The sequence below is a fragment of the Sinocyclocheilus grahami genome, unplaced genomic scaffold (assembly GCF_001515645.1).
Source record: "Sinocyclocheilus grahami isolate Dianchi unplaced genomic scaffold, SAMN03320097.WGS_v1.1 scaffold2298.1, whole genome shotgun sequence".
Lineage (NCBI taxonomy): Eukaryota > Metazoa > Chordata > Actinopteri > Cypriniformes > Cyprinidae > Sinocyclocheilus > Sinocyclocheilus grahami.
In genome coordinates, this window is record NW_015507477.1 from 24,092 (window position 1) to 47,068 (window position 22,977).

At 40.4% G+C, this 22,977-nt stretch overlaps 1 protein-coding gene across 1 annotated transcript; it reads right to left on the minus strand.

The window, feature by feature from the left end:
• Positions 1-3,157: 3,157 nt before the first annotated feature.
• Positions 3,158-14,402, minus strand: LOC107574652 (GTPase IMAP family member 8-like). The gene is made up of 6 exons (XM_016261092.1): positions 14,378-14,402; positions 11,880-12,005; positions 10,916-11,494; positions 5,086-5,691; positions 3,713-4,752; positions 3,158-3,340 (listed from the first exon to the last, which is right to left on the minus strand). The coding sequence occupies exons 1-6, from the start codon at positions 14,400-14,402 to the stop codon at positions 3,158-3,160; spliced, it is 2,559 nt and encodes an 852-aa protein (XP_016116578.1).
• Between the last annotated feature and the right edge of the window lie 8,575 nt (positions 14,403-22,977).

Below are 22,977 nucleotides of genomic sequence, written 5' to 3' on the forward strand. Positions count from 1 at the left end.
AATAGTGTGTGGTTTTATATATATATATATATATATATATATATATATATATATATATATATATATATAAATGAATACTGGTCAGAAGTAATGATTAATTGCAATTGCTTTATTGTTTGATAACCAGATGTTCATCTTTAGGTCTATACATCAAGCAGTAGGCTAACTCTAATAGTGGATAAAAAAATAGTATCAACTTCATAAATGGTAATGTCACGCCCAGGGCAGGACTTAGGGGGGCGGGGGCCCCTGGGCTTGAGGTTATGTTTGGGCCCTATTCCTACACTACAAATGCCCTCAAATAAAACATCATTATGGAGTAACACAAAACACACAAACATGTGCTTTGAGGTTCATGTCTAGGCTATAGTCAAAGTTTAAATGTAATATTAAATATTCATTATAATATAATAAACAGGATGTGTTCTCTCAGTTGAGAGATCAAAACCCTGAAATAACTTTGAGGGGGGAAAAAAGTCAGAGATGTTGGCTTATTAGTATTTTAAAAGTTATTGTCATATGTGTCCTCCTATGTGTCAGGTTCTTATTTAATCAATAAATTAAATCATATAAAAAGACATGCTGGCTATTAACAATCAAATTAATTCACTATCAACAAAATCCATTGACGGATTGTGCAGAAATGTTGTTAAAATTTTACATTTTAATGTAGAAATATTAAATGATTGCAAAAATGAAATAAGCTACTTTTTTAAATATGAAACTACAACCGCCAGTAGGTGGCAGCAAGTGACTGTCTTAATGAGTGAGTTGAATCAACCGATTCGTTTAAAAGGCTGATTCATTTGACTTTGCAAACAAGTGTACTTATAGCCTGATTGAATCATTTGCTGGTCCCTGTAACGCTGAGGAACAAATCACTGTTGTTCGGAGACAGCGGTTCTGCTGTTTGTTCTATTTTCATTCTGACGGAGCAAAACGGGATTTTGTGTCTGAAAGTTACTCTGTAAGCTGTTGTTTATTGTACATTTGCCATCGTGCAGATATTGGAGAAAAAAAACAGGACTCTTGTTTGTGTGATGTAGGCTAAGTCCTATATACATAGCTATGTTATAAAAACAGAAACACATTAAATTGCTATTTTGTTTATTTAAAATCATTTTGATGACATTTCTTCCCCACTATGTGTAATGGCAGTAAGATGAGAGAGAGCGCTCAAAACTCAGATGATCACATCATTTAGTAGAACATTAATATAGTAATATAGAATCATCCTCTGTAAAGAAATGAGGTGTGAACATTTGAGAATTTATCATTATCTTTCTAAATGTGCGCTCTTTGGGGCTAAAGGCTTAATGGAGCTGTTTAAAGTAGCCATGTGATAACAAACCAATCGGTGCAGACGCGATTCAATACGTGTCCTTCTATGTGAAATAATCATAAATACCAGTTTATGCTGTTTGATTGTGGCCTCGAAGGTCATAGTTGTAAGCTGTAGCCCCGGCTGGCCCGTTTAGATCCTGCGTGCTCAGTGGAAATGCAGTAGAGGTCTGCACGGGACTATTTTTTTCCTGCCCTCTCCCGCAAGGTTCTATTCTGCACCCACCCGCTCCCGCTATAGCATTCACCTTGAGAACTTCATCTTTGTTTCCAAATGCAATGACTTCAGGTTTCTCCTTGTTTAACTGAAGAAAGTTCTGGCACATCCAACTGTTAATTTCATCAATGCATTGGCAGAGGGAGTCAATGGGGCTGTAGTCATTTGGAGATAAGGCTAGGTAAATCTGGGTATCATCAGCATAGCTGTGATAGGCGATTTGGTTCTTTCTTTTAAATTTAAATATTTGTCTTTAAGTAGGTAAGTTTTCCCTGCTTGCACAAAACAATAAGTGTAATTTTTTCTAATCTCGAAAACTGTAACTTGTTAATAAGTCAGTGATAGTGAGAAACTGGAAGGTCCCATGCTCCAATCATTGGTCCTTCGGTGTGATCTATCCTGGACACAGATTTGCGGAAACACCAGACTGCACTTTAATCTACTTGAAATAATGACTTCAGGAGAACCCAGAATAAATCAAGATTAACAATTTATTAGTCAGGTAAAAATGTGCCATGCCAATTGCATAATCAATTCATGAATAATTAATACAATACAATTTTTCAAAGATGAGTCTAAGAGTAAAGAATGCATACCTGACTTCAGAAAAATACATAGTATGGAACATATAAAATACACTTCACACTACTGACTGATCTGGCTACAGAATTGCCCTGAACCTTTTGCAACTTTTCCTTAAGAACTCAAACCAAGACAGACAAATGGAACAATTTGAATTAGCATAGAAGTAGATATTACATGTGCGGAGTTCACACCTTGTGAGGGAACAGGAGGTACCCTGGGGGAAGGCACACCCTCTGCAGTGGGCCACTGATTCCTAAAGTTACCAATCTTTATTATGATGAAGATTACTTCTGTGGGAATGAGACCATTGTAGCAGTCGCACTGAGACATTTCAAATAATACCAAAAATGACTGTTAAATCACTTGCATTAACACAGAACATTGCGAACATTGCAAGCTCATATACTTTATTGAGACCACTTCTCGAGCTGACGCAATTTATGTAATGCTTTTAAATTAGGTAACTAGTTGCTAAAGTTGGCCAAATCAAGTTTAGTCTGTAAGTTAAATAAATTTGTCATGATACATTTCCTAACGGTACCTCATCAAACTTTTACCAACCTGTTGTTAAGCTTGTTTGGACTTAACTGGCAGCCCGCTGGCCTCATACAGATGGCAGTGTCTTTAAATACAACCCCCTGGACCATATTATACTAGGATTATTAATTTTAAAACATTTGAAAAGTCAGACATGAAAGACTATGATGTTAATACTAACTCCAACCAGGAGATATCGCTAGTTCCCAGCCGATCCCTGTATTACAGTGTGGTATGTACACGCTAATGTAAACATTAAAATTAGCAAAGAAATTAATAAAAAATTAACTAGGAGCTAGCTAAGAGGATTTAAAGTACTCTTTCCATGGTAACACAGAGTCCGGTTTCACAACTTTTTTTTTTTTTAAAGGATAGTTCACAAGAAAGAAAGAACTTGAGTGTAAGTAAATAATGACAGAATTTAAATTTTTGGGTTATCCATTTAATTTTTTGTCTCAATTGACCTGAATTCACCCTTCATTTTGAGTTTAAGCTTAATTTTGTTTTTTTGATAATCCAATATGCAAAGTCTTCAGCAGTACCAACTAAACCTCCAACAACTCCTCCAACTACAGGCAAATAGTGACTCCAGTCACGAGCACGTTTTGATCTGTATGGAACATTTGCTTCTGCATCTTCTAAAACTTTATCCACTTCTGTCTTGTGTTTTTCTTCGGCATCTTCTAAAACTTTATCCACTTCTGTCTTGTGTTTTTCTTCGGCATCTTTTAAAGCTTTATCCACTTCTGTCTTGTGTTTTTCTTCAGCATCTTTTAAAGCTTTATACACGTCAGTCTTGTGTTTGTTTCCTGCATCTCGTAAAGCTTTGTCTACTTTTGCCTTGTGATTTGCTTCAGCATTTTTCAAAGCTTTAGCCACTTCAGCCTTGTGTTTTTCTTCAGCATTTTTCAAAGCTTTAGCCACTTCAGCCTTGTGTTTTTCTTCGGCTTCTTTTAAAGCCTTAGCCACTTCTGCCTTGTGTTTTTCTTCAGCTTCTTTTAAAGCTTTAGCCACTTCCGTCTCAAGTTTGACCAGATATTCCTGTTCTGCTTGTTGTCTCGTTTCCTGTTGAATTTTCTCCTGGAGATTTTGCTTGTCTTTCTCATGTTTTTCTTCTAGGTATTTTAAGTTCTGTTGTTGTTCTTCTAAAGCCTTTTCTTTTCTTTTATTTACCTCTTCAAACTCTTTCTGTTTCTCCTCCAGTTTTCTCTTCAGCTCTTTTCGTAGATTCTCATCTGTTTCTTTCTTAATCTCCTCTTCTTTTTTTTTAAAGTCATCTAAAGTTTTTCTCAGTTCATTCTGCATCTCTTGTCTTTGTCTCTCATTTTCTTTCTTCAATTCTTCTCTTTCTGCATTATATTTGTCTCTTAGCTGCTCTTCTTTTCTCTTAAACTCTTCTTCTTTCTCTTTGATGATTCTCTCTTGTTCCTCTTTGATGTTCTTCTCCACCTGCTGGAACATCTCACTGGTGTAGAAACTTCCTCCATTTACTGTCACCATACAGTCAATCTTATCCAGCAGCTCAGAAACCTGTGTCAGATCTTTAATCTCAGTATTATTGAACACATGGTATCTATTTCCACACTGATGGATGAGGTTCTGTAAGCTTCTGTTTCCTTTGATATAATCTTCAACTCTTGTTCCTCTCAGATCATCTCCTCTGGTGAAAAGCACCATGGTGTACATTCTGGATTTATCACCAAACATCTCCTGGATGATCTTCACTGCATCTTTCTCCTCTTTGGTGAATCTTCCCACTTGAATCACCATTAGAAACACATGTGGACCAGGTGCCGCCATTGAGACGCACTTCACAATCTCCTTACTGACCTCATCATTGTCTACTTCAGTATCAAACAGGCCTGGAGTGTCAATCACAGTAATCTGTCTTCTGTTGACCTCAGTTATTTCTTTCTTACACTCTCTGGTCACTGAGCCTGCTGTAATTGTTGATGTAAAAGCTTCTCTTCTCAGTATGGTGTTTCCCGTTGCACTCTTCCCAACACCCGTCTTTCCCAGCAGAACAATCCTCACTCCATTATCACCACTATCATCATCACGGTGTGTTACACCTGCTAACAGCAAAAGCAAAACAATTATTACTCCAAAGCATATGATATAAAATGGTACTTTTGTGCCATTAGACAAATTGTGTCACTGTGCCCCATGGATTTGGAACAAATCAGAGATATGCCTCATTATTGAAAGCATTTATAATAATTACAAGAACAAACACAGCAGTTTCAGTGTCAGATATTCTTATCTTCCACTTACTGATTTATGTAAGGAATTATGTCATAATGAGCATTTAAAAAAACAAACATAATAAGCAAAATGTCATTGTGTAATTATTTATGAAAATGTAAGATTGACAATGTATACACAGTACACTTTTGAACACATACCTGCTGTTTTCATCATAGATCTTCTCAGTTCCTCTATTTCAGCCTTGTGTTTGTTTTTCTCCAGCTCTGTTTGAGCCTGAAGGCACATGAAGGTCGAATAGAAACGTTTTCTGTTCTCTCGTATCATGTTCTCCACATCCTGCAGTAGATCTGGAACCTGTGAGCTGTTCTGCAAAATAAACCGTCGACCTTCAAACATCTGGATAGACATCTCAGTAGTTAAAGAAGGAACTGCATTCATATGACTAATCATGTTCTTCTCTTGGATTATGAGCATCATGATATGTTTGTTGATTCTTGAGCTGAATATCTTCTGGATCTCCTCCATTTCTGCTTTGTCTTCATCAGTCAGTGGAGCATCAGGTATAACGAAGAGGAAAACATGAACTCCAGGATCACAGAGAGACACACACCAAAAAGTGTGACTCATCACTTGCTCCTCTGAAAACCCAGTATTGAACAGAGCTGGAAGGTCCACAAGATTGATCAGATGTGGATAAAGCTTCATGTCTGACTTCTCTTTTATAAGTCTGGATATGGAGGTCTTCAGTAATGCATCACGTCCACACAGCACCAAGTTCAGCTTTCTAGTAGTCTGTATGCTTCCTTAAACAATAATGAGAAAATCTGTTACTAGAACGTATTTAGATGAAATCCTAAATGTTTAACTCATAGTACAGCCTAAATTTCTTAGTTTAAAATAAAGGAACTCAAGTTTATTCAACATGTGACTTGGTGTTGTAAGATCTTGGAGTGAATCAGACAAGGATTAAAAACTAAGCATGAACACGTTACAGTGCACCTTTTTTCAAGCCTTTGAAAAAAGATGATCAACCACCTCTTTAATTATTGCATGAACTAATCTTAAATAATGGACTTTATTGTAATGTGTTACCAGTTTACGTATTTGATAGGGACAGTGTACAATTACACCAAATCTATTTGTATTTAGTTTCAGACTTCGTCTTTGTTTAGTGAGACAAATTATCTGTTTAGTGAGAGTTTGTTGAATAAAATGGTGTTCAACAATTTTTTTTCAGAAATGCAAACAAAGATATTGCCATTTAATCTTCATTTGATTGGCTTTATGTTAAATTGTGTTTAAGAAAAGAAATATGAGTATTTGTACAAAGGAAATTGGTTATTACACTTTTAAAAGAGATAAATTATCTTAAATATTTCACATGGATTTTATTCAGTTTTATTTAGATGTTTATTTACTCCCAGGTTGTGCAATTTACCCCTAATCTGGGGCAAATTGAGTTTTTTAGGCAAATAATTTTTTTAATAAGAAGCCATATTTTTACATTTACATTTAGTCATTTAGCAGATGCTTTTATCCAAAGCGACTTACAAATGAGGACAATGGAAGCAATCACAATGGGAAGTTTGTTCATGGTGAATTCATGCCAGAGAAGAAAAGATGCTGTTGGTAATGTCACGATTTGCTGCCGGAAGGAACGCAGGAGACGCGGAGAAGCATTAAACAGTCTTTTAAAGAACAAACACAGGGGAAAATCCACAACAAGAATGAGGAATGACATACGAACATAACCTGTAGACCCGACAGTGGAGGAACAAACAGACTGGAACTTAAGTACACAGGAATAATCAGATAATTGGGAGGAACTCAGGTGAACAGAATGACTAATCAGAAGAAATGACAACAGGAACAGGAAGGAAACCAAATATGGGCATGAAACACAGCAAAACTAGGTCAAGGGAAGCACATGGGGAGGGAAAACACAAAATAGGTCCAGGGGCGTGACATATCGCCCCCCTCCCGGAAGGAGCGTCCTCGCGCCGTAGAACCAACAGAGGGAGGAGCCAGAGAGGAAACAGGAGGAGCCAGGGCTGATCAGACAGAGGGAGGAGCCAGGGAGACGACAGGAGGGACTTGGAGCATGCGGCGCCAGGTGGGACCCAGGCCACAGCCATGATAACGACCCATGGTGGAGCCGATGGAGGGAGGAGCCCTGGTGGAGGAAGGGCTGACGACTCCAGGGGGCCGACCAATGGCGGCGGAGCAGGTGGCGGAGGAGCCCGAGACAGAGAGCTGATGAGCCAGGGTGACGGGGACGATCGGAGGGCCAAGGTGGAGCAGATGGTGCTGGCGACCGAGGCGGGGAACCAGAAGGCCGCGGTGGAGCCAGAGCGACAGAGGACTGAGGAGGAGCCGAAGGGAAGGAGGAGCCTGACAGTGCCAGAGGGACAAGGAGCAGCCGGAAGAGTGGAGTCCCAAGGCGATGGATGGTCGATGACAGACCAAGGCGGAGCCGGAGGGACAAGGGAGCCTGGTGGAGCCAGTGGACTGATGGGCCACGGCAGAGAGGAGGGAGCTAGGAGCCATGGTGGAGCCGACGGGTCCACGGGTAGAGGCGGAGTCTGGGACTTAGAGACTGGAGGCGGAGTCAAGGGATACTCCAGCCACGGTGACGCTAGAGGATGGCAGTCCCGCGGAGCTCGCACCATATAGATGGTGGGCTGAGGGCGAGCAGAGTGGCTGCCAGATGACAGCGGAGGAGGAGGCAGGAGTGGGTGGGAGGGCGGGCATTTGTGAGCCTCCGGGCTTTCAGGGCTTAACTTGGGAACAGGAGCCCTCTCTGGGCAAAACTTTGGAACAGGAACCCTCTCTCCTTCAGAGTCACACAGCCCATGATCCAAAAATAGCTCACCCTCAGCTCTCCGTGCTTTCACTGTCCGCGGCTTTCTCCCTCGCTGCGGTCATTGTAGCCGGCTCTCGCACCTGGTCTGACAATCCGTGAGGCTCTGGCTCCGTGGCGATCCTCAGCTCTGTCGCTCTCCTGGGCGATGGCTCACCGATCATGACGGGCTTTGGCTCTCCATCAGCGGTGGGCTCGGGTTCGCGCTCCGCACAGCGGGGAGATGGTGGGCTGGGCAGTGGGTCTGGCCGTGTTCTGAATCGGGGATAAACATTCTCCAGACACCGGATAATTGCTTCCCTCCATCATAGTCCGGTGGTGTCTGGGAGGTCGACAGGGCGGTAGTAGTTTGTCCCGATCCATAACAGTGAGTTCAGCGCAGCGTCGTCGAAAGCCGTTAAAACTGCGAGCTGGCTGAACTCAACCGCATACTCCAAGAGGGAGAGGTATTTGCGGGCTAGGGCAGTGAACCTGATGGCGAGGGAATCCATGGAACAACGGAAACAAAAAACACTGGGTGAAAAACGGAAAACAAAAATGGAGGGTAGACACTGGGTTAACTGTTTTGGGTCGGGTCTTCTGTCACGATTCGCTGCCGGAAGGAACGCAGGAGACGCGGAGAAGCGTTAAACAGTCTTTTAATGAACAAACACAGGGGAAAATCCACAACAAGAATGAGGAATGACACACAAACATAACCTGTAGACCTGACAGAGGAGGAACGCACCGACTGGAACTTAAGTACACAGGAATAATCAGATAATTGGGAGGAAATCAGGTGAACAGAATGAGTAATCAGACAAAATGAGAACAGGAACAGGAAGGAAACCAAATATGGGCATGAAACACAGGAAAACTAGGTCAAGGGAAGCACATGGGGAGGGAAAACACAACAAAACAGGTCCAGGGGCGTGACAGGTAAAATGTTAACCAGCATGTGGCTGATTTAATTCAGTAGAATGTCCTTCCTCTAACAAGAGATCAGATAATTTAAGAAACAGATATATAACATTGGAGACAAGAATGCACTGATTGTACGCAATGGAAAAGTCAGGTATTCTTACGTTTAAGTGCTACAAAGATCACGCGACTCTTGGGCCAAGATGGACAAGGTGGCTGACATTGTTTGAACTTTACGCAGACGGAAAAGGACTTATAATTGAAGAAGGTGTCACCGCGTCAGTCCGTCAACGACGCAGAGTGCTTCTTTTGCATCATGCTGGACCTGATGTCCAAGATGTATTCTCCACGCTGCCAGATACGGGGAATGCTGACAATTACAATGCGGTCGTTGCAGCCTTGAATGCATACTTCGTGCCACGAGTGAATGCTACATATGCACGGCAGTCCTTTTATAAACTTTCCCAAAACTACGGTGAGACGGTTCAGCAGTTTGCAACGCATCTTAGACAGGCAGCGAGAGACTGTGCATTCGTGGGCGACATGAATAATCAAATTCAGGAAGCCGTCGTAGGCAAATTCTCATCAGCATATGTGCGCTGTAAACTTTTGGAGGAAGGACCTAATCACACACTTGATCGCACGTCTGAGGTTACTGTTCTCTGTGAACGGATAGAGGAACAGATGTCTGCATCATCAGTGAATGACACATCAAAGCCTGACACAGGGTCTGTGAATCGAGTATGGAAAAAAGGAGGATAGCAGATGAAAGGAAAATTTTAAGGAAAACAGTAAGATGAATAAACAGTGTTACATATGTGGAAATACAGACCATTTGGGAAGAGATTTAAAATGTCCTGCCCAAGGCCAGATGTGTCACAAATGTAAAGGACATGACCATTTCTGAAAAATATGCAAAGCTAAAAATGTTAAGCAAACAGTTAACCAATTGGAAGGACAAACTGAATATGCATTTGTCATCCAAGATTACTGCAGGGGTACAGATAGATTGAATGTTTGCTTGGGGAATGTTCATTTGAGGATGCTGGTAGACTCAGGTGCATCCAGCAATGTCATCGATGAGAAAACTTGGGAGAAACTGAAATCAGAGAGAATTAAATGCCATTCGTATATCCCAGATACAGAGAAGAAATTGTTCTCTTACTCATCTGATCAGCCTTTGCCAGTAAAGGGAGCTTTCAAGTGTGATGTAAGAATAGACAGTCGGATGGTACATGCCGAGTTCATTGTCATAAAAGGGACTGGTGAACCTCTGTTAGGCAGAGACACAGCCATGAAACTTGGAGGACTCAAAATTGGCACAGACATTGCAGCAGTAACAGACCTCATACAATCACTTCAGTCACAATACCCAGAAGTATTTCAGGGAGTTGGTAAGATGAAAACTAAGCAAATCTGTCTGTACATAGATCAAACAGTCCAGCCAGTAGCCCAGCCTTTAAGAAGAATACCATTCAATCTAAGAGGTCCTGTGGAGGAAAATTTAAAAGAACTCCTAGAAAATGACATTATTGAAGAAGTAAATGGACCTACCCCATGGGTTAATCCAGTTGTAATCGTGCCAAAAGCCAATTCTAATGGGTTATCATCAGTTAGAGCTAACACCAGAATCTCACCAGATCACAACATTTGCAGTTCACAATGGAGCATACAGATATTTTTTCCATTCATTTTTGGAGTATCATAATATAAATTTATTATGAGCAAGCACAATCACAATATAAATATAGATTTATATAGTATTTCTTCTGACAAGAGATCAGATAACTTAAGAAACAGATTCATAACAATAGGAAACATTCTTAAATATAAAATTATATATAATTACATATTATAATTGAATTCCATATATGTAATTTATAAGTACCTTATATATATATTGTAGCGTCTGATGCCCTGTTGTGTCCCTATTTGCTGGCTTGTTTAGATGCAGATAAATGGTTCAGTGCTAGGTTTCGATCTTTTTAGCGATGAGGTCCTTGTTGTTTATTTGATCTTTCGATTTCCTGTTGTGAGCTAAATTCGCTACAATATATATATATATAAGAAAAATAAACAATAATTGTAAGACTACAATCAGCTACAATAACAGGCAAAATAATCATATCTCATAGTAAGATCTACTCTGTTAAGCTCCTAGAGATCTAGTCACTAATGTTAATATAATGATTAGATATGGACAATTTATTTTTATTTTTGTTGTTGTTTTTTTTGCTTATTCCTGCACTGAGAAATTATTCACTCACCCTCAGACTGAAGCTTCTGCTTTAACCCATCAATTTCACATTCCATTCTCTTAAGCGTCTCTTCATATTTCTCCTCTGTTTCATGTCTGGCTCTGTTCTCTTGAGCTTTCACATACATCTGAAGTGAATATGGTTCAGTCTTCATGTTCTCTATATAATCCAGTAAATCTGGGATCTGTCTTGAGTTTTCAGGTTTATTTAACCCCATCACTCTGTACTGACCTCCACAGAGACGGATTAACCTCTGACATTCTGGGCTGGATTTGACAAAATCTGTCACTGGTGCATCATCAGGGAGATCAGTGGTGAAGAGCAGTATGAAATGCTCTCTGGAGTCAAATATCTTTTGGATCTTCTCTATTTCTGCTTTGTCGTCATTACTAAGTCGACCAACATTAATAATGAGGAGGAAAACATGAACTCCAGGATGACAGAGAGACACACAGCGGAGATTCTGATGCATCACTTCCTCCTCTGAGAGACGAGTGCTGAACAGAGCTGGAAGCTCCACCAGACTGATCAGACGACCACGAAGCTCCACATCTCTCCACACACGCACAGATCTGGACTCTTGTTGAACTGATATAGTTGCATTTTCACCCAGTAATAGTTTTGACATGGAAGTTTTCAGAGTTGTATCACATCCACACAGTACTAAGATCAGCTTTTGTTTTTCAGACCTTGGAATTACATTTGGCACTGAAAAACAAAAGGAGACAAAAGACACATTTTTCATTAATGATTTTACCATTCATTTATTTATTAATTTATTTATTTATTGACCTGCAACAATAGGCACACTAGAGAGGCTGAAGGTTATTTTGAAGGTTATCAAATCCAGACAGATTTGGATTTACATTTTTTAATGGTTTAAAACGACATGAGGGTCAGTACATTTTAATTTACGCAATTTTCATTTTTGTGTGAATTATCTATTTAAGACTGTTTAAGCGTAGCCCCTCACTTCTGCCCTGTTGCTGCTGGCCTGAAACTGCTGGTGCTGTGGTTCTGCACTGTTTCCCACACAAGTTTCCCACACTGTTGTTTTCTGATGCGTTCTTCCCCACAAGCACAATCCTCAGATCACTCACTGAAACACACAAACACAACATGTTTTAAAATATTTCATACTATTTAATATTTTGCAATCAACACCGTAAAATATTGAAAAATTAAACAGTTTTTGGAGACCAAACATTCTAGAATTAACATACTGACAATTTGCCAGGTTTAATGATTTATGATCTGTCACATTTCTCCAGCTTAAAGTACAACTATACTTGACTTACTCATGGGATGATCACCAAGTGGTCTCTCTTGCTGTCTAAAAAAAAAAAAAAGAATACAGCTGATAAGATTATCTGCATTATGATACTTACACTGTACGTTAATGAGCCAAAGGACAATGCACGTACTACAGTCATTAAAGTAATTATGTATTTATCTGTAATCCCATGTTCAAATTCTAAACTTTTTTTTTAAACATTCATTCTCAGAAATACCATTTTGCAGAGGTGTATCATTTTGAGACAGTAATGCAAATAAATCACTTATGTTTTGACATTACAGTCACTGTGTAACTGTCCCACAGACATCAAATTTTAGGATGAGTGGCCTGTCAGGCTCAATCAAAGGTTTCAAAATCACAATCAAATCCCATAACCATAACGGCATTTGACTTAGTGTGACTTATAGATTATTTTTGACACAGTAATAACTTAACCCTGATTTAATAGTTTTAGCTATACATTTGGATTTATCTGATCATTTTAACATTTTTGACTGATCTGATTTCTGCATTTTATTAAATGCTGTATTACCCTGATTTCAGGCATGTAATTATGCTAAATATAGTTAATGGTTATGAAAAGCGAGTTTACATGTTTATAAAAAGAAATCGTGAATACCTGTAGGGAACATTTTGTGAAGATTATTTTTAGGTTTTAAAAATTAAGACTAAAATGGCCATTTGAGTTGTTCTCTATAGGTTATTATTATTATTCTTTAGGTTGTATATATAGTAATTAAATTAACACGTTAAATTGACAGCCTATATATATATGTATAAATACGGGTATAGTCGTAGCAATAGCCAACAATACATTGCATGGGTCAAAATGATCAATTTTTCTTTTATGGCAAAAATCATTAGGATATTAAGTAAAGATCATGTTCCATGAAGATATTTTGTACATTTCCTACCGTAAATATATCAAAACTTAACTATTGATTAGTAATATGCATTGCTAACACTTCATTTGAACAACTTTAAAGATGATTTTCTCAATATTTTGCACCCTCAGATTCCAAATTTTCAAATAATTGTATCTCAGCCAAATATTGCCTAATATATAGCCTAATAGCTATTATTATTATTATTTTAATTTATAGGCTAAATAAATGAGTGCACTTAAGACAGTAAAATATTTGTCATAAAATAATTAATGAATGCTTTATTTTGAAATAACCTTTTACAGTTTTGGAGCTGTGTTTGTGTACTATTCATTCTTAACATATTTCATTGATTCATTCACAGACTTATTTAGATGATTTTATTATACTAAGCTTTTCCCCCCCAGAGTCAGATGCATGCTTCACTGTTAAAGTTATTATTAAATAACTAGGCCTATTATAACATTGCAATCAGTTAGAGAGCAAAGGAATGACAACAAACATAACCGGTACATTATTGGTTTTGTATTGCTTTTTATCTTCTTCTCTCGGAACTCTATCGTTTTTATTCAGCAAATTTTCTATTCTTCTTTTTAACGTTTATTTTAGGCCATAAAACACATGCGGCGGTGTTTTATCCTATTGGTGATTAATACAAAATAAACGCTAAAAAGAAGACTAGCTATTTTGTGAGTGCGGAACATGGTCTCATAGGCTACTATGGAAAATTATGTTTAATAAACACAATATGCATCCCGCACCGTGGTTGAATCTGCCGGTGGGGGCGGGGGCCACAAATCCGTGAGTACAGTTTACAAACCCGAGGGAACGGATTGCGAAAGCGTGCGCACGGATTATGAATTTGTGGGTACGGATTCAAAAACCGAAGGTACGGTTTACAAAATCTGAGCGCACGGATTGGAAATTCGTGAGTACGGTTTGTTAAACCGAGAGAACAGTTTAAGAATTTGTGAGTACGGTTTATAAACGGATTGTTTTTTTTCTACTACAGGTGACTTCCCGGGCTCCGTAGTACTAGAATTTATGCGCTAAAGTTAAAGTTAAATCCTGGCTCTCTCAATTTTTTTTATCTTTAAATCAAGAGAAAACTGAGGTGATTAGTTTTGGTCCATCAGAAAATACGAAAGCCCTAAATCTTGACCTAGGACCTTTATCGGCTTTTAGGTCTTCACAGATACGGAATCTGGGTCTTCATTTAGATGACTCGCTAAAATTTGATAAGCAAATTTCTAGATCTTGCGACCAGAACCTTCTTGTAATTCCACATACCAGACTCAAGCGTAGAGGTGACCATGCCTTCTCAGTAATTGGGCCTCGTCTTTGGAATGACTTGCCAGTGGCGATCAGAACGCCCCGTAGCCTGTCTATTTTTAAGTCTCTTTTAAAAACCCATTTGTTTTCATTGGCCTATTAGGACTATATTTTTGCCTATTGTATTTCTTATTTGTGCTTTAATTTTTGTATTACTAAATTTTTATGATGACGTTTCTTACTGTGAAGCACTTTGGTCAGTCTTGTGGCTGTTTTAAATGTGCTATATAAATAAAGTAAACTTAAACTTAAATTTAAACTAAAGTTAAACAGAAAAATATAATGTTGACGCATTTGCATCAGCTAAATCGGTAAAAATGTTGAAGTGCTAAATATTTTTTTCGTAAAAAATACTTAGTAGCGATTTAAGTTAGACTGTCTTCTCCCCCAGAAAATGATCTACAGTCACTTAAAGGGCACAGTTGTGTAATTTAGAGAACAACTCTTGTCATGTCGAGATTATGAGAAAATTAAGTCATGATAACAAGATAACAAGAAGGGGAAAACAATTATAATGCATGGCCGCTTAGAACTTCCGTACACATCTCTAGCACAACCACAGTGAAAATGATGTAGTTATTAAACTTACCTGTCCGAAAAAACTTCTTGAACAAAAAAAATAAAGCTGCTGGATCCTTGTGTTACCTGTATGACCGTGAGGAAATGTTTTCTTTCGATTGAAGTAAAAAACTCATTCCATCCACACTTGCACTTTCAGAATGATGAAAGGTGGAGCAAAATAATTTCAGACTGGTGTTGACCTCAGACAGTGAAGCAAAGAATAAAGGCAGTCGACTAGAAATGCAACTCAAAATTTCAAGTTTATTCTTAATTTATTTCTAAATCTTTGCCTGCCTATGTAATTTTCACAATGAACATATTAAATCAGTTACATAAATGAGTGTTTATAGATTGTACCTTATTTTCATATTGTGCTTCAGAATGCTGCATGTCATCTGAACGTTGTATATGTTTATTTTTGCATCGAGTGTTCTAAGGAAACTGTAGAAGCATGTGATTTACTGGAAGAAAAGGCTTCACTATGCGAGAAAACCACACCTGCTCAGTTCAACATTCATTTCATATAACAAATATTTGAACTGATGAATAGAAGGTATGGTTTTCTCACTTTAAACAAATAAACTTGCTATAATTAAAAAAAACTTTTAATATATATACATATATAAACTGATTAAACTGGAGTTTTGCTGTATATACAGGCTGTTACTGCGTGTTTACTGTGAATAAAGACCAACTGACATTTTGCAAGCAGTATGTAATAATAGTTCACTTCAGTACGTTGTGCTGCTTCATATTCTCCCGATGGACTTTGGGTTTCTTGACAGTGTTACCTTTGGCTTGCTTAGTTGGTGTCTGAAAGTCACTTAATTCTCAGAAATGTATCGATAGGACCACACTGTTGGCTATAATTGATTCACTACTCTGCTGTTGATTTCGGTGAAGCTGCTTTGGCACAATCTATATTGTATAAAGTGCTATAGAAATAGAGGTGACTTAAACTGAAATGAACAAACATTGATCTGAAGTGAGCTGAATAATGACATTATCATCTGTTTGAGCTGCTTTACAGCTGAATCTCGACTGTCTCCATAGTTGAGTTTCCATAATTGATTTAACCTTTTTCCTGTTTATCTCTGTAAAGCTGCTTTGACACAATCTGCATTGAATAAAGCACATTCAAAATAAACGTCACTTGACAAAAAACATCTCCCCATTATGGACTCCAAAAGCAAGTTGACAGTCCAAAGTTATAGTGTCCACACCCCAAGAGAATTCACAGAAACATGTGATTTACCAGAAGAGAAAAATCACAGTGCTTGTCAGACAAGTTTATAATTGCAAAACAAATTTTTGAACTGATGAACAGAAGGTGCGGTTCCTGTCATTACTACACTCGTACTGTGTCTTGCTAAGACGCTATTGGAAAAAGCCTTTTTTCTCCTGAACTGAAGCCTTTCTTCATTCACGCAGTGAAACTGCACGGCCATTGGTTTGTGCATTGTATAAAAAATGAACCAATGCACGAGCCTATGGCGACAAAGCCCACCAAAGCCCGCCAGAATGGGCGGGGTATCTGGCTATATAAGTGGGCATTCGCCACAGGATCCTCAGATTTCTTCTCTTTCAGCGACGACTACGCTCTACGCTGATCCGAAGCCTGCTCATCGTTGACACTCCTTCGCAGCTGGAATCGGGACCTCTCAGCACGGATGACCTGCTTCTCCGCCGCTTCAGCAACGCAGCAGTTCCAGTCCTTTTCCCCTGCCGCCATCCGGCGATTCTAAAAGAGCTTACTAAAAGAGCAAATTGGCGTTGCTGCAAATGCATCCCATGCATGGCGTCACAGACACCTGCAAATCAGAGTGAACCAGGCCTGTATAACAGCACTGGCCCCGTGGAAGAGCTCTCGCTGGATGGAACAGGGCGTAACCATGGGAATGGTTTGCAGAAGGACAGTTGTCATGACAGATGCCTCCAACACAGGTTGGGGAGCGCTGTGCGAAGGCATACCGACTTTCGGCCACTGGTCGAAGGCGGAGAAAGGCTTCCACATCAACTGCATGGAAATGCTAGCAGTTTGTCGAGCCTGTCAGTTCTTCCTGCCAGTCCTAAACGGGCACCATGTGCTGATCGGGTCGGACAATATGTCAGTGATATCCTACATAAATGTCCCCTCAGATGAGTAGACGCTCCATCCGCAGACAATTCAGAGGATCTGGGAGATCTTTGGCGAGGCCGCGGTAGACCTCTTCGCCCAACTTATTACTCAAAGACCAAGGACGCATTATCCCACGATTGGCCCAACCTCCTTCTTTATGCATTTTCCCCGATCGCCCTGATCCCACAGTTAATCAGGCGAATCAGGGAACAAAAACACAAGGTTCTCCTGGTGGCTCCTCTCTGGATGAAGCAGCTGTGGCTATCAGAGCTGACTCAGCTGTTGGTAGTGACCCCTTGGCCCATTCTGTTGAGACGGGATCTCCTCTCTCAAGCGAACGGGACAATATGGCACCCTTGGCCCCATCTATGGGCCCTACACCTCTGATCGCTCGACAGGAGCCTTCGAACCTCCCAGAGCAAGTCGTAAACACAATTTCAGAGGCTAGAGCCCCGTCTACGAGACGCCTCTACACCCTTAAGTGGTCTATTTTTTCCGCTTGGTGTCTAAACCGTGGCAAAGACCCTCTTACTTCCGATCTGTCAGAGGTGTTGTCATTCCTGCAAGAGCTGCTGGATAAGGGACGCTCCCCATCCACTCTCAAAGTCTACGTGGCGGCTATAGTGGCCTCTCATGCCCCTATTGCGGGCCAATCGGTGGGCAGAGACAGTGCAGTTATTTGCTTCTTAAGGGGTGCCAGGAGGCTGAATCCGCCTCGTCCCCTAACCGTCCCTTCATGGGATATGCCCACTGTGCTGAGGGCCCTAAAGGGCCCTCCTTTTGAGCCGCTTCTGTCTACCAACATTCGGTCACTGTCGCTGAAGGCTGCTCTGCTTCTGGCACTAGCATCAGTAAAGCAAATAGGGGACCTGCAGGCGCTCTCCATTAGCCCTGCCTGCCTGCCTCGCCGTCCACATTCGCAAGGTTTTACAACCTGGAGGTCCCAGCCTTGCAGGCCAGGATCTTCTCCGCTTGAAGAGACACGCGCTGTGTGACACAAACAGATCTGACAGAAAGCCCTTGACCATATCGCTCAAGCTCTCTGGCATTAGTTCACCTGTCAGCTCTCGACCCCTGGGTGTCGATGTTGCAGGAGTACTCTGGAACGATTAACCAGGCTGGGTGTGACCTCAAGAAGCTCAGCCCGTCTTAGCCTTGGGTTGTTGTTAACTTCTCTATGGGCATTGTTTGCTTATGGAAGTTATGATACTTATAGTCATTCCTCTACCATAGCATGGCGTGATTGTACTGTGTTCCCATAGCGTCGAGTACGAGTGTAGTATCGACAGGGAAAGAGTACTGCGTTGCTAGCCGTGCTATGTAGCCACACGACTCAGTAGTCGCTTCAGTCGAAGTAACCTGAGGATCCTGTGGCGAACACCCGCTTATATAGCCAGATGCCCCGCCCATTCTGGAGCTCCGCTGCCTAGCCATTGGTTTGTTTTTAATACACTGCACGAACCAATGGCCTTGCAGTTTCACTGCGTGAATGAAAAGGCTTCAGTTCTGGAGAAAAAGGTTTTTTTTCCCATATGCGTCTAGCAAGACGCAGTACTCATTCCCGTATCTCAGGGAACCAAGGTTACGTTAGTAACCGAATACGTTTTTTACCATGTGAATTGCAAACACACTTATAGAATGAACCTTATTTGAGTAGTCGCTTCAGTCGAAGTAACCTGAGGATCCTGTGGCGAACACCCGCTTATATAGCCAGATGCCCCGCCCATTCTGGCGGGCTTTGCAGCCATAAGCTCGTGCAGCTCCGCTGCCAAGCCATTGGTTCATTGTTTATACACTGCACGAACCAATGGCCGTGCAGTTTCACTGCATGATTGAAAAAAGGCTTCAGTTCAGGAGAAAAAAGGCTTTTCCCATAGCGTCTTAGCAATACGCAGTACTCGTTCCCGTATCTCAGGGAACCGAGGTTATGTTAATAATAGAGTATGTTTTCTCACTGTAGACATATAACCTTGTGTGAATCTTAAAAAAAAAACAGGTTGAAATATTTTTGAGTGTAAACCCGAGATGAATTGCAAAATATAAACTTAAGCCAAGATGGAGAAACAGCTGATCATAGCTGTACAAGGATAGCCATTTTTTAAAATAAATTTAGTAGCAGAGCTAATGCAAGGGATTTTTAGTGCTGCAAATCCATTGATCCTTTGCTGAAACTTCCGCGTCTTCATGGAGAGCGCAGGTCATGTATGCTTAGGGACATCAAAACCTCAAATAAAACTCCAGAAAGGTGTACAATATGGGATCTTTAAGTGACTTGTTAATATTTGATGTCCTCACTTATGTGAGGGTGATTTATGTCACATGAACTCAGCAGACAAAACCCTGACATGAAATTCACCATAAATCTATTAATCAAAAAGATATTTTGCAATACAGTCATTTATGAATATGAAGCAGCACAAAGTCATGATGTGAACTATAAATACATACTTCTTGAAAAGGTCAGTTGGGTTTGATGCAGATTAAACATGCAGTGACAAACACATAAACAGTCTCTAAAGGCTGCAGTAAAACTAACTTTAACTTTCCATTTTGTTTCGGGAAAGGATGAAGCTGATTGGTTGATTCTTGTCACATGACCCACGGTGCACTTGCTGTGTTTTGAAAAGTTTAGAGGTTTCTAATAACATTTTGTACCTGTTAGATTGTGTTTTATTAACGTCTACACCTACTCCAGCCTTAAACTTAACCTTTGCAATAATTAAATTCTAATTACTGTTGTACAGTGTGACAAAAATTATGCTGTATTTATGTGCGCATACCCAATAGCGCCAAACGTATCCCTTCTAGCCTTAACCGCGCACATGCGTCATATCCCGAGCTTTGCGTGTGCGCGCTGTGTGAAGGCATCAATCATTTAAATTTTTGACCACAGACAAGATGTCAGCAAACAGCAGCATTATACAGTATGGTTTTACAAACCACAGAGAATTCTTCGATGGGGCACGGAAGAAGAAGAAACACAAGGCCAACTGCAAATTTTGTAACAAAACTATTGCAGAAACCTGTGGGACAACATCTCATTTCGTAAGTCACCTGCAAAGACACCACAAAGAGAGTTGAGCCGGAAGGCATCCTAACATAAGAATTAGCCTTTGTATTTGACTCTTTGGTAACACTTTACATCGACAAAGCTGGACTTGACTACAGCTCTAAATTGTATATACATTGTTGTGATTAATTGTGGCTGGAGCAATAATGTAGCTGTAAAAATAGTTGCCTGCTGAAATTGAAATGTATATACATCTTCATCATGACTAGATAGACATGGTGAGTTTGTCTATACTATACAGGTTAGATGTGATCACCTCATAGTAACAATCCTGTCAGATCGTCCATCCTTTGAGTAAGAGTGTAACATTACAGGTCGGTCGATCTGGTTTTGTGGTTAAAGTTAACCTTTTCGACATGTTTCCATGTTGTCCTTTCTCAGCAAAAGCATGGATGCGATGTTGTCTGGGGGTTTGGCTAAAGGAGAGTGGGACTGTGGGCGGTGCTCGGGGTGGTGACTGAAGGCAGTGACTGTGTAGTTCTGATGTCAACTTTTTACGGAAGTCACAACGGTTCGTGAAAATAGCTAGAACTTTAAGCAGGCTGTGTGCATTTTACTGTGGACTGACTGTTTTGAAACTTATATGGTAGTTAAATAGCCCCTAGACCTCAGTAATCGTGAAAAAGCCAGGAAATTTCAGTTTTGACAATATGGGACCTTTAAATGGGGACATGTCAAAAATTGATGTCATGTTGCTGACAGCAATCAAAGCACACGACAAGGAAGATGAATCCAAACTGGTAGTTTATTCCAAAAGACAAAGAAGATCAGGTAATCCACAAGGCAAACGTGATGTACGAACACAATACCGGACCATAAACTCAATGGAAGGAAGAACTTAGGACAGATAGCGAGGGGCAAACAGATGAGGGGAATTAACTAATAATGAACTAATGAGCAAATGAACTAATGAACTAAACAAGGGCATGAACACAATACTGACAAACAAAGAGAAACTAAATGGAGAAACAAAAGTTCATAATTAGGGTCTTTGTAGTAACGCGCGTGTTCATTCTGACTTAAAAGCACAACTTGGGAAATGAGAGCATCCGAGGAGCGTGTGAATGCAGTAATTACACTTGCTCTGATGGCAGCAGGTATATACCGTTAGCTAGCTAAGCGAAACATTCTTAAATTAAAATGCCTAAAGCTAAACTTCCCTTGTAATGACTTGCAATGAGAAGTGTTTCTAAACCTGTTGTCCATCAAAAGAGAACACTATAACGTTTTCACTCCACAACTGCTTCCTTTTGTGATCTGATGTGGCTTCTTGTCACAGAATGAGGCAGAAAATATGTTCTATACTGTAAAAACCATATGGTAAAAAGGCTATGTCGATTAGCAATGGATTATAAATAATAATAATAATAATAATAATAATGATAAATTATTGGATTATATGAATTATAAATATACTTGATTATGATGAAAATACCAAAGATGGCTTGAATATCACAGATAAACTATACATTGTCGCAGTCGAGTGTTTATTGTCTTTGTTTTATCATTCAAAACGTTTATATCATCTTCTGTTTACTCAGTTACAGCAATAGCAATGCCTTTGTTTATATTAGGGATTTCCTGAGTCCTATTCCTTCTGTGATGCACCTGTGGAGTTTCTGTGCGAGGGCATCCTCTGGCATCCAGTATGAATGAAACAGACATTAAATGTGTTTATAGCACTCAATAATGGCCAATCCATTCTATTTTTTTTTTTTTTAAGTATCGGTGCAGGCACCGTTTAGGCACCGGTACCATTTTAAAAGTATCGATTTGGCACCGGTATCGTAAAAAACCCATACAATACCCAACCCTATTCATAATGGTGACAGAACTCCTCCCTCCCAGAACTCCTCTCACGCCATAGATGGACCAACAGTGGATGGAGGGCGGGGGTTCAGGAGGAGGGCGAGAGGCAGGAGAAAGACAGGCAGGGAGGCAGGCGGATGACCAGGGAGGAGCTGATGGAGGGAGGAGCCAAGGAGGAGACAGGAGGGACTTGGAGCAGGAGCATGAGCCAGGCGGGACCCAGACCACAGTCATGATAGCGGCCCATGGTGGAGCTGACGGAGGGAGGAGCCATGGTGGAGGAAGGGCTGATGACTCCAAGGGGCCGACCAACAGAGGTGTAGCAGGTGGTGGTGGAGCCAGAGGTGGAGACGGAGAGCTGAAGAGCTAGGGCGACGCCGAGGATCCAGAGGGCCAAGGAGGAAAAGTTATATAGTCAAGTCAAGTCAAGTCTGCTTTATTGTCAATTCTTCCACATGTACAGCACATACACACAGAGAATTGAAATTGCGTTACTCTCAGGCCCTTGGTGCATACAGATAACACTAACAGTAGAACATAAATACATATAGATACAGATTTAAATATAAAATACAACTATACAATTATACAAATAAGGTAAAATGTAAAAAAATATATATAAAGCAGCACAAGGCACATGGCAGATAGAGTGCAAACCAGTGAAGTAAACAACAGTGCAGATATAATGATTGTAGTGCAAAAGAGCTTATTGAGACTGATTAAAGTGGCAGTGTGTGTGTGTATTTGGGAGGGGGGAGTGGGAGAGTCCAGCAGAGGGTCAGAGTTCAGTGGTGCGTTTAGCAAAAGAGGGGAGGGGGGGGGCAAGGTCGGGAGGGAGTTCAGCTTCCTGACAGCCTGATGGATGAAGCTGTCCTTCAGTCTGCTGGTCCTGGCCTGGAGACTCCGCAGTCTCCTCCCTGATGGCAGCAGACTGAAGAAGCTGTGTGTCGGGTGGGTGGGATCACCTGCAATGCAGAGGGCTTTGCGGGTGAGACGGGT